We start from the raw sequence: 13,178 nt of genomic DNA, 5'->3' as shown, positions 1-13,178 counted from the left end.
AACCATCCAAACAGCTCGGTACATAGCCATTATAAAAACAAGGAACAACCACAAGAAATCCTCAGTAAAGCATATACAAAGAACCTGGGACCACACTTCCCATGTGCCACATTGATATAAGCATAAGAGGAAAAGAGGAAATAGGGATGGCAATGGGTTGGATATTGGTTGGGTCGACCAATATCTATACCCACCCTGTCAGAAAAAAATCGATATCCAGACCCGCCCCATACCCATCTCTGGTTGGGTTCTAAGGATGGATTGGGTTGAATCGGGTATACTTAGTCTCTCATTTCATCTCACTCCTAGCCTCTCCCCACTCCATTTGTTGCTACCCTTCTCCATTCCCCATCTCCACCAATGCCCTACTATCGTCCGCCACCTCATCTCCAAACCCTATAAAATATTATGTTTCCACCAAGATTAAGGTCTCAAAACCTCAGGGGACCAACTCACACCACCATAACTCACACAAAATCCATATGCTTGAGAAAAAAACCAACTGGAACCGAAGAAACCCATCCGGTCTTTCTCAAGTGCTCTCCTTCCCACAGTTATCTAAAAAAGAAAAATAACAAGAAAAGAAATAGAAGCAAAAAAAAAAAAAAAGAAAGATCGACCCATGCGGGAAAAGGTTTTACCTTTCAATTTCTTCCATTCTTCCTTTGTTTTCGTTGATTTTTTTGCTGTTTTCCCTTGGTTTTTCCTCTGTCCTCACTCCTCAGGAGTCTCAATCGGGTGGGAGCCTTGAAGCGGCCAAATAAGGAAGCTTAGACAATAGCTAAGATTTTGTTAGAACGCTAGCTGCCCCCTCCCCCCAAGCGAACAGTTCTGAACTCCAACCTTCGCTGCTAGCACCCTCCTCATCCACCACCAAGTCCCTACTGAAACCAATAAGCTCTCATTGTTATCATCACTTCCTCTCTGCTGTCAGCATCCTCCTTGTCCACGACCAACCCCCCCATCGAGCCATTGCTAAGGGTGGGGGGAGTAGGGACCTACCGGCCACCAAGCCACTATAGCACCACTAGGGCCCTTGGGTGTCAGGGTGGCCAAGTGGGGTTGGGGGTGGGGGGCCAATCAGATTAATCAGATTTTGGATTTTATTTAAATAAGAGAGAGATATTTTAAGTTTTAAAAGAGAGAAATTATCGGGATGGATTCAAGAAGGGGCATACCATTATCTATATCCGATTAGAATCTGCTTTGAATATTTTTTCTAAAACCCATATCAGCCTCACTTTTTAATTGGATAGGGTGAAATCCATCCCATTTGGATCGGATCAGATCAGACCTAGCACTCATCGATCAGGTTAGAAAAAATTAGCATCCCTAAATAGAAAGTTCATGAGCCTCCAAAATATACAATCCATCATCAGCCTCTAGTTGACAACACAACCAAGACTCCAAAGCTCCTATTGCCCACAGGCAGCCGATTTCTCCCTTTCAAGCTCCAGCAATGTGCTAACAACCTCCTTAGCCACTTTTTCATCAAAGAAAAAGCCACATGCTTTTCCCCATTCTAGCAACAACTCATGAGGATGAAAATGAAGTGGTCTGATAGGGTCAAATTTGTAGAATGGCATGCTATATGGAGTAGATAGATCATGCTAGTCTAAGATCTAAAACAAACACCAAATAGATATATGTACAGAAAATCATGAAAAAAATAATTATGCAAGAAAAACTTGGGAGAGAAAATAAATTTATTCAAAAAAGGATAAAGATTAAAATTTTTCAAAAATTACTTACAAAAGAGTCTCCACATGTACAAATAATCTCTCCTTTCTCTTTCTTCTTACACAATCAATCTTTCGCATTGTTCTCTATGTACCAAAAGACACCAAAGTCATTAAAACTAATCCTAAAGTCATTAAAACTAACGATTAACTAAAAATAAAATCTTAATCGGATTGGAACTTGACAATAAATCTTAACACTCTCTCTCATTGTAAAGTCCATACCAACAATGCTGAAATTATCGATGTTATAAAGTACCATCATAGCCATCACCATCATTGCCACAGTAACAAAATATGTAATAATTTATTAAACAAATAACTGAATAATAGATCCTTTATTGGCTCAAATAATAGTTCTTTATTGATTCATCCTCTTCGAAGCATATATTAAAACTCCATGGTCACAATTAATGCTGTGCTTCTTTCGAGCATCCAGCTTATCCCAATGAGTATCAAGTTGTTGTAAAAACTATAAACATCGGCTATTACTTGCATATAAGTAAAATCAAAAATAAAAATTTGATCATATCTACATGCCTTCACTTGTATTGCTTCAAATATTTGGACATAGTTTGCTTCTTCTGAACATAAAATTAACTCCTTATGTATAGAGTCTTCTAACAGCTCAAATTTTGAAGTAGCTTCAAAATCAACCAGTACCAAGGCATAATAAGAATTATCTCTATCAAGTATATCTTCTTGTTTCTTGATCTTCGAAGCTACTTCAAAATCACTCAGCTTTTATCTTCATAGCTGACTAAATCTTCATAAGAAACATTCAAAATTTAGATAGCTTTAATATAGGATTCTTCCATGTGATTTGATTCTTCAATATGGATCTCAATAACTAGATCAATTGTAACATCCTTTGCCTTTTCTAAGTAATTTCAAAATTAGCGGATTCTTCAATTACGATTTCTTTTGAACTTGAGACTACAACCATCTAATTAAGTTTCTCTTGCTCAAGATTCTCTTCTAAACTTTGTTGATCCTCAAGCTGATCAAGCTTGCCATGCTCTGAATCTTTAGACATTGATTTAGTCTCTAACTTATCAAGCTTTCCTTGTTTTAAATCATCATCTTCAAATCAATTCTATTCCTCTTTGAAATTTTTAGGAAAATTTGGAATCTAAATCCACTCCTCCGATAATTTTTGTTTGGGATATCTCATTTTACCAAAATTTGAGTAGACAACCGCAAAAATATTTCACACTTTCTTTGGCTTCTTTACATCTTAAACATGAAGAAAATTTTTTGTGTCTACTAAAATTTGAAAAATCTACATTATCTTACGAGATTTCAAATTTTACTTTCTTCTCACAATCTCATCTATTGGCATCATCTCTAACTCATCGAAAATTATCCATAAATTTTGGCCCTTCAAATAAGATCTAACAAGAGCTTTTCCAACATGGATAATAAGTATTGCTCAACTTACGAAGAGAAGTGGTAATAGTAAAAGCAGCCTTATTGATATTGATAAGATCATGCATCTTATAACTAAATTTACTAATAGAGACAGTAATATATAGCATTGCTTATAATGATTCACCTTTTGAATTATCAAACAGGAGTCCACATGCTTGCATTACCATAAAATGAGTTACTGGAAGCTCTTTAACTACGTTGAGCTATGAACACAAAAACCACCAACAATCAAATTATCGCTCTTAAAAAAATCATGCTTCAAATAAATCTAATCGAAGCTACAAACTATTAACCACTCACTAAGTCTATAGCTTTGATACCATGTAAAACCATAAATATATAGACCATCAATCTCAAAACCTTTGCTTGGTATTATGTAGAACTACAAACACACAGGCCACCAATCTTGAGACTTTAGCTCTGATACTATGTAGAACGATATGCTACCTGGAGTAGATTGATTATGCTAGCCTGAGATCCCAAACAAACATCAAACAAAAATATATATATATATGTAGAGAATTACGAAAAAAATAATTATGGATGGAAAAAATAGAAGAAAAATATAAATTTATTCAAAGAAGAATAAAGACCAAAACTTTACAAAGATTTCTCATAAAAGAGTTTTCATACTTACAAATAATCTCTCTTTTCTCTTTCTTCCCACACAAACTTCATAGCATTTTCTACATACCAAATAGATACCAAAGGTCCCTTTAAAAAGAGTACCATGTAGGTGGAAGTTTGACTCCTACTTAAACTCACAAACCAAAGATCCATTAAAACACAAATTCCAAAATCTTTAAAAGAAAATAATTAAATAGAGTAATACTGGGAATATAATTATAAAGTTATTAAAATCGATGACCAACTAAAAATAAAATTTTAACTGGATCGGGACTTGATAATGAATCTCAACAAAATTGAGTTCCACCCTGCTTTGCCTCCTTTCTTCTCCTTGCAAGCTTCAAGGCAGCTTCCCTTACCACTCCCACAGCCTTGGCTTTGGTGGGTTTGTAAGTTTGTGTGCACTACTATAGATAGGGCCTATTGTGGCATATCTAATTCGCCATAATAGTTTGAAAAATTACCACAATAGGTCTATTGTGGTGTTCAGAACAATGCCAAATGAGCTCGCATCACAATTAGTATTTGTGTGAAAGAACAGACCTATTATGGCATTTGCCATTCATCAAAATAGATATGCTATAGTGGCGCATTTCATTCACCAAAATAGGTATGCTATAGTGGTGGGTCTGACTCACCAAAAAAGGATATTTTGGCGATTTGCTTTGCCAATATAGAGTTAGATAGCAGTGAATTCTTCACCTATTGTGGCATATTTGATTTGCCACAAATATGCTATTTTGGTGAACAGGGCTTGCCAAAATAACTTATTTTGGCGAATTTCAAGCGCCACAATAGAGGTTTCCTTTTTTTTTTTAAAAGAAATCCTGCATAATTCATAACTCATCACAGTATAACTACCACATGCATCTATTTCATTGAACAATTCATTTCATTCCAAAAACTACTGGGCATCCATTGTTAATACAAATTACCATAAATAATTTTCTTCGAAAAACTACTAAGCATCCATTGTTAATACAAGTACCAAACACAAATTTTCTTCCAAAAATATCAAACACAAGATACCAAAAATAAGCAAACTAACTAATAGATTCAAAAATCCTTTAGGATGTGTTGTCCAAAAACTAGCCAAATCCATGATTGTGCAGCAAGAAAAGCTCGATCATGTCTGCAATCAATAAAAAATAAACATAAGATAGATAAATTACACAACAAGTTCAATGCATATTTTATGTAAAGGTACATACGAAGTAAACAAAGACAATGGTGGCGTTAGAAATTTGGCTCAAGCTTGGGGTCTAGTATTCGAGGAAGAAAGATAGTGTACATATATAGGCTCTATATAAGAAATGCAAAATTAAGATTTTTTTTTCTCAAACCACTGAAAGAAACAGATCATATTATGAAGAAAAATATAACAAAAATGGAAAAAAGCAAAGCATATCAATTACAAAAAAAAAAACAGATCATATTATGAGCACCATCCGATGCATTCACATAGCACAGGTGTATTACAAAAACAGCTTCAGTTTTCATACGTGACCATGTAAAAGATAAAAATTTCCAGTTAAGCCCATTGAACTTACCCATAAGCATCAACAATTTTCTGGAAAGCTGAAGTAAATTTGTTGGTCCGAAAATATGTAGGTGGAGATTCTTTCATATGGAGAAGTTGGAAAATAGAGCGAACTTCGGAGTTGCATCTTGAACCTGAAAAGGTAAGCTCACTAGAGTGTTTATAGCCCATGAATACAGAACACTATGACAACAGAAAACTTGTACCAGGCAAGAGCTCAGAACATTAAAATAATAGTTAGAAAGAGATACCTGACTAGTTGCAAAAACAGGGCTCCAGCCCTCAGTAACTACACATTTCTTCATTACATCAAGGCTGAGCATGTTTAGGGTGGTATATAGATTTCTCTCTCCTTACCTGAAAAATTTAGGCTTGGGTGGCATTCAAGAAATCACAAAGCCTATCTATGCTGACATAGCGCCGACCAGATGCTTTTGAAGTATCAATAGAAAAAATATAAAAAAAAATGAAGAAAAGCCCATGATAACTTCAGAGGATAAAGGAAACATGATTTCTAACTGATTTTAACACAGAAACACATTGGAAAAAAAAAAAAAATCTAACTTACCCAGTGATTCCACTGCTCAAACTGGTAGCCTATATTTCTAAGTACAGTTACGTCGGTGAATTAATCCGACATCCATTGTGGTCTTCAGCCATGAGATTTTTCCTGATACCTAAAATCCAATAGCTCCAAAATTCAGATAAAACTGTGCATGGTTCTAATACCTAGAAACTGAGAACAAAAAAACAAGTCCCATCGTGTAGCAATGAAAGCATCGATCATGTCTGTAAACAATAAAAAATAAAAATAAATAGATAAATTACCAAACAAGTTTAATGCATATTTTATGTAAAGGAACATACGAAGTAAATAGAGTCAATGGTGGCGCTAGAAACTTAGCTGAAGCTTAGGGTCTTTTATCGAGGGAAGAGATGTCGTATATGTATAAGCTCTACAAAAAAAATGGATGCTCTCTGCATCGAAACTTTTTCTAGGTATGAGTAAGTTATGAAACACTAAATCCTCTTCTAAGTACCTACATTATGCGAAACATTTAGGGTGCATTTGGTTGCATTTTTTGATTTTTAATTTTTAATTTTTAAAAAATATTTTTTATTTTTTTTTATTTTTACTATTAAGTAAAAGCAAAAAGATAAAAAATATGTTTGATAACTATATTGCTATAAAATAAAAAGTAATATTTGGGGATAGCAAGTGAAGAGCTTGACGAGGGAGAAAGATTCAGAAAGAGAGGAAGAAGAGGGTGGGAAGGTAAAAAGCTCAACGAGGGGGAAAGATTCGGGCTTTTTACTTTTTGTATAATATTTTAGATGTGCAAAAGCAAAAAAAATAAAAAAATAAATTTTGAAAAGTAAAAATTTTTATTTTGTATATAAAGTAATTATTTTGATTTTTTTATTTTTTACTTTTTGCTTTTTCTAAAGTTATCAAATATTGCTTTTTGATTTTTGCTTTTTAAAAATTAAAAAATAAAAATAATATTTTTTTAATGGCTAACTAAACGCACCCTTAAGTATGCCGAATGGCTTCATAAGTTTCGTAATAGACAACTCTAGTGCTTGAAATGTCAGTCAATAAATCTACCACTTTAACATAAAGCGAATATCAAGTTAAAAACCATTGATAACACTTTGACGGACCATATTTTGATTTATAAAGAAACAGAATTAGATAAGAAGCTTATAGACTAATGTTTCAGTATTTTTAAAAGTTTATTGAATATTCTAAACCATATACAAAAACAGAGAAACCTCTGTTCACAAATATATATTCTGATCCATATCAAATTGCACATTTTAATGTTATAACTAGAAAACCACTTCCATCATATAATTCTGCACCATGAACAAAGAAAAAGGATATTTGAGCATACATATTTGCTCCAAATGTACCATGTGATCCTGATTTTTATCTGAATTTTTAATTAGTTTTATTAAGAAAGGAAGAGGAAGTGAATAAGTACAATTTGGTTCATGATGGTTTAACTTAACATAATGAGATAATGAGTTAATGAATGACTCATACCATAAATTCTGAACTATTTTTTTTATGATTTAACCTATGAGGGAGATTTTTAAGATTGTATGTTCTGAGATTTATTAAGGGAATCAGAATTTATCTTCAGATAGGAATGTCTATTTAGGGGTTCTATGTAAAATTAAAGCTAACATATTGATTTTGTCTTACTATATTATTGATAGCTGGATTTTTATGGGCCAACAAAAGAAGATTCTAATTAAAATGAAAACAATAAATGAAGTGAAGGTAATAGTCACTTTCATATAAGCATTACAAAGCTCTGAAGCACATGATAAGAACAGATTGTGAATGAGTTGTTTAATGGATGTTGTAGAGCGTAAAATCTAAATGGATATTCAAGGTTCTTCATGATTAAACTTCAGTTTTCTCAATTCTTGTATAAGAAAACGGTGTACAGTATTTCAAATTTTTAATTGATCATCAAGATGTTAACGAGGTGTTATTATAAGAAATATTGGATTGATTTTGCAGTTTTCCTACGTGCCCCGTATTGGCTATCATAATGACCTTGAGCCCCACTAATTTTATTAAGATTCTTTCTAGAATATATCCATGGACAATATAACTTAATGAAGAAAGATCATGTTAACAATTGATAGCAATAATAGATCAGAGTTACAACTAATAAGATGGTGACAAATGTGCAGGATGCCCAAGTCCACATATTGGCCGGAGGTTTACATTCCAAGGGGTGTTTCGGCGCTGGTGAAGCCTGTGAAACTGTGGTTACAAAGGTGAACCAAGCGAAAAGGTTCAGAATTATCTTGAGGATGGATGAAAGTAATAGTGTTGGACTAGACCTTTTTTCCTATATTTATCCGAAATTGTGACTTAGTTGCTGACTCACCGTGCTGTGAATTAATAAGGCTTTTTAAGAAATGCCCGCTATTAGGCCATATAGGCTCCTCTTGTGCAGTTGTGTTAGGCTTAATGGAATGAAGTGAAGCCTACATGAAGTTTTCGAATTGTGCCTTCAAGAATTTAGAAGACTGACCCAGAGTTAACGTGCTCAAACCTCATTTTGTGTAGCCACACCGACCCGAACATATATGAAGTCCTTCTTAAGCCATTCGTTGGTGATCACTATATGGCTTAACTAATCCCTACTCAATTTTGTAACTTGGTCGTGGGACGCCAAATATAGGAAAAACTAGCTAGGTCCAATCGTTGACCTACCTCTAACCTCATCCAAAGCTGCGTTCGAATTGTCTGATACGCCACCGCAGCCGATCGAGCTTAATGTGTGAATTCGTTTAAATCTAGGGACAAATGTGGTAAAACATACCATTTAAAAAGAAATAGATTAATTCCAATTGCAATTACCAAAATAGAGTGGTTCTCCATTTTTTTTTTTCCTTCCAAAATCCCCAACTAGCAAACACGTCTACCACTTGACCCACACCTCAAAATTTATTTGTTCAAAGCCATGTCATCCATGATGCCAGTGCATAACTGCATGAGAATGTAAAACCAAACTAACAGAGACGAGCGACACCAAATAGGCAAACCGTGGCCTGCGTTCCCTAGTTACTGAAGGTCACAGATATCGGACTCCTCACCATCCGCTTCTCCGATGCCCAATTCAGGTAGCCCGGCGAGAACCTCGCAGCGCCACGGCTGCTGCTTGCTGAGAAGGTCACATAAAATTTCATCTCCTGGTTCACCTCCGAGAACTGGAGCTTCATCGGACTGACACTCACTGCCACTCCATAAGGAGTATCAATGTCTGCCGAGTACACCGACATCGCCTCCCCGACATTCTTCACAGTCCGTTCCACAGTGATCGACGTCGTAGTGGGACCAAGCGACACCGAGATGGAAGGGTAATTAAGCTCTGCTTCAGTGATATTCTTGATCACCAAACAATTGACCGACTGGCGAACAATTGCGGTCACTTGCGAGCTCGTGTAGCCCAAGCCGCAGAGGTACGAAATATAGTCATCGGCGCTAAGGTCATAGACCAGCCCCGGATCATTAGCCTTGACCGGGTTGACATGGCCAGCACCCACGGCAAAGAGGTTAGCTGGGAGGTGTTGCTCGTTTACAATCGGGTCCCCACTACGATCCAGTATGTCGGCCGTCGTCATGATCGCCGATTTGATTGCTGCTGGGGACCAATCTGGATGTGCGGCCTTGAGCAGCGCCGCGATGCCACTGAGATGAGGGTGGACATGGAGGTGCCGGATATTATGTTGAAGGTCGGACCGGTGCTGTTTACCGTCGGCGGCCCGACATTAGAAGGCCATGCGGCCAGAACACTCACGCCTGGACCAGTGATGTCCGGCTTCAGAATGCCTGGGCTGGCCAGACTAGGTCCTCTGGACGAGAACGATGTGATCGCCGGAGCCGGCGATATCCCGAGAATGGTGCCCTTGAAAATGAAGGATGCAGTCGGGTTCGACGAAGTGCTGATGTAGGATTTGATCTTCACTCCATCGGAGTAACCGACGTGGGACGCCGGGAGGACATGAGGATCGGCAATGGTACTGTATCCATCAAGAGGTCCGTTTGCGAGAATAAAGCCGACACCGCCCGCACTCTCCACGGTTACGCCCTTGTCGATCCTGGCGATGCCACCACCGCGCTGACAAAGCACCATCTTACCCTTCACGTCCAGACCATCCAAGGAGCCGTTGCCACAGAAGATGGCATCAGGCTTTGGGCCGGCACCGGCATAAACTAGAGGGTAGAAGGTGGGTGTGTACATCTGTGGCTGGTAGACCGACTCACCGTTGAATTCTAGGCCATTGCCGAGCTTCACCGTCACCCTTATGTTCCTGTCCATGGTGCTTGCAGCCACTGTGAGGAGCCATGGGGCCTCGTTTGAGAGAGAGCTCGCATTTGGGCCGGAGTTACCTGCGGCACAGCTCACGAATATCCCATTCTTGATGGCCCCAAAACCACCAATTGCGATTGAATCATTATAAAACGGAACGGAGTTTCCTCCAAGGGAGAGCGAGAGCACGTCGACTCCATCAGCGACTGCCGCGTCCATTCCAGCCAATATGTCGGATTCGGCACAACCATCCTCGGTGCACACCTTGTACATGGCGAGGTGCGCAAGAGGTGCCATCCCGGAGGCGGTGCCATTAGCATTTCCTAGAACATTAGCACCCGCCACTCGTGCTCCCGCCGCTGTGCTCGCAGTGTGGGTTCCATGCCCCACGTCGTCAACCGGAGGTGTCACTGCGACACCTCTTCCTTTCATTGCCATCGCGCCGCTGATGAATGTCCTCGCACCGATGAGCTTGTTGTTGCAAAGGCTGGCATTGAAGTCGCACCGCCCTTTCCATTTGGCGGGTGGTGGCGGCATCCCATCCCCACTAAAAGAAGGGTGGTCGGGGAAGATTCCGGTGTCGAGCATTCCGACTATCACCCCTTTGCCATAGTTCGCATCATTCCAGATCCCGCTGTTGAGCTGCAAGCCTAAGAATTCCGGCGTATGTGTAGTCTGAAGGGAATAGAGGCGGTCGGGATAGGCGTGGAGGAATCCAGGCTTCTTCTTCATGTCCTCCAGCTCCAGCTCGGTGAGCCTCGCGGCGAAGCCACTGGCAACATTGGTGTACATGTGGACAATTCTTGCAGGGGTCTCCGGGAGAAAGGACTTGTACCATGTCTCCCTATCGGTGGACGTCCCGAACACAGTCGACGTCGGTGGCTGCACATGGACTACATAGGTTTGTAGTTCAGATGCCTTGGTGCCGACGGTACTCACTCTGACATGGTTGCGAGCAGCTACCGAACAAGGGCTCAGGAGAATGAAGAAGGCGAGGTGGAGGAGGGTGGGGAGGCTTAGACTCGCCATTGGTATGGATGTGGGTTACTAGAGAGTGATGGCGCTCTGTTCATGGAACTTTTGGGTCATATATAGAGATGGTTTGAAGAAGATATACAGAAATGCGCAAGCCATGGCTTTGTTGAAAGGGATCGAGAGGAAGCCGGCGAAGGTTTTTAGCCAATGTCTATTGCCATTGGCCTCCTAAGTGAGTTGTCGGACTCCTACGTCTCAAGGAATGTTGAGCAGGGCTACATGGCGAGGGTTTTTTGGATGCATGCAGCTCGGTTTTCCACCAAGAGGTGAGCAAGGGAAGGAAGGCTCTGTTTACTAGCGGCCGTGGAAAGACTCGTCAAGCAGTAGTTAATTGCTTGCATGGCCGGCAGTTGTTTCAAACGCACCAGTGAAATCTTCACATTCACTTGGATGGGGTATAATTTCATGTTAGTGTGAGGTTGAATTTGTTGCATGTTGGTGTGAGCTTGACTGTTGTTATTTCTAACAAATTCTCTTTTTCTTGAGGGGGGAATGGAGGTAGACAAAGCTACCCCCTGCATTCATTGCTGAATGAAGAAAGTTTCCCTAACAAATTCTCTCAAAAGCAGAACCATGACAAGTTTAACCTAAGCAATCCATGCCTTGAGCCCTCCGGCCTCTCTCAAATCGATTAGGCTTGAATGTGTACGCATGCAAGTCTGAGTACATTTTCTCTGAATGTTCATGTATACATACATGCACATGTGAACACATGTCTCGTAATAGACATCAAATAGTGACGCATGGATTATGCAGTGCAATCTCAACTTATGACTACCTTAACTTGCCTTTGTCAAAGGTGGTAGAAGTACCAGGGCCCTCGATGGCCACTAGAACATAGATCCATTGTCCACAACTACGTATTTCCAGAGAAAACTTTGGAAGGCTGGGAATGGTTTTCATACAGTCCTCTTTCATCCCTGGAACTGGTAAGAGAACTGTTTTGCGATAGATAGGTAGTTGGATGGGTCTAGCATCCATCGCTTCTCACTTTTGGAGAGTTTTGAGAGTAAAGAATAATATTGCATATAGCGCCGCTCTGCTCACTAGAATTGTAAGAATATTGGATTTTAAAGGGATAAATGTCTTGTTGATCCTTCATCGTGTGAGTTTTTCCTGATGTATTTGCCAGAGCTGTGGACGAGATTGCTTCATTTTCTTGCCATGCAGGTGGAGGGATGGAGATCTCTACTAGCCAATCCCTCTGCTCTAAGGTGTTGAATGAGATCATGTTAATGAATATTCCACCTTCTACTGCTCCTGATGGTATCAAGTTGGTTCTAATACTCCTAAGGGTGTCAAGTGGAGATGCACAATTCTTCCTATTGATTTCTTAATGCTGGTGGAATCTCAATATCAAGTTGCTAGTTATTTGGAAAGCTCAAGCATCAGAGAATGTGATAATCCTTGGCCTTCAGAGAAAAGTTTCTAACAAACCAATAATTTAGCCAAGAGATAATTGGCAGCTGGCGCATGAAACAGACATAATCGAAACTTATTTTTATGTTGATTAGATGCCCTTTTATCAGGTTTGGACAAATTTATATATCCAAATGAAGGGCTGGTTTCATTCTACATTGTCTACTTGGGGAGCTGGCGCCCTTCAAGAACATTAAGAAGTTGTTGGTTGGATGGTATATGTAATATTCCCTGTTATCCTTTAGTGAACAATACGGATGGCAAGGAAAACTAGAATATTCCTAGCCTAGGTAGAAACCAAATGAATCAATATAGGAGTGTGCCGTTTTCTGCTTCTTGCTTTTCATGCTGAAAGGGATATTCTTCATTTACAACGAGCATTTTTTAAAAATGTGGGTCTAATTGATTTCCTAGTTTTCGTTTCATTAACAATATAAAATGAATCTAATTGTGATTGATTTCATGCTTGATTATCTCATTGCCTATATGAAATGACTCTGATAGATGCTCCAATCATTTCTTCTTTTTTTTTTTTTGTGGTAAAAT

General features: G+C 38.9%; 1 protein-coding gene across 1 annotated transcript; it reads right to left on the bottom strand.

Moving 5' to 3' along the window:
- Positions 1-8,728: 8,728 nt before the first annotated feature.
- On the bottom strand, positions 8,729-11,237 carry LOC105042980 (subtilisin-like protease). Its single transcript, XM_073255159.1, is given in 2 exon segments — positions 8,729-9,569; positions 9,572-11,237. Coding segments are annotated over 2 exon segments (2,280 nt in total). The 5' UTR covers positions 11,208-11,237; the 3' UTR covers positions 8,729-8,925.
- Positions 11,238-13,178: the final 1,941 nt, after the last annotated feature.

This window comes from Elaeis guineensis, chromosome 4, assembly GCF_000442705.2.
Source record: "Elaeis guineensis isolate ETL-2024a chromosome 4, EG11, whole genome shotgun sequence".
Lineage (NCBI taxonomy): Eukaryota > Viridiplantae > Streptophyta > Magnoliopsida > Arecales > Arecaceae > Elaeis > Elaeis guineensis.
The sequence above is the reverse complement of the archived record's forward strand: the minus strand, read 5'-3'. Positions and strand labels throughout refer to the sequence as shown.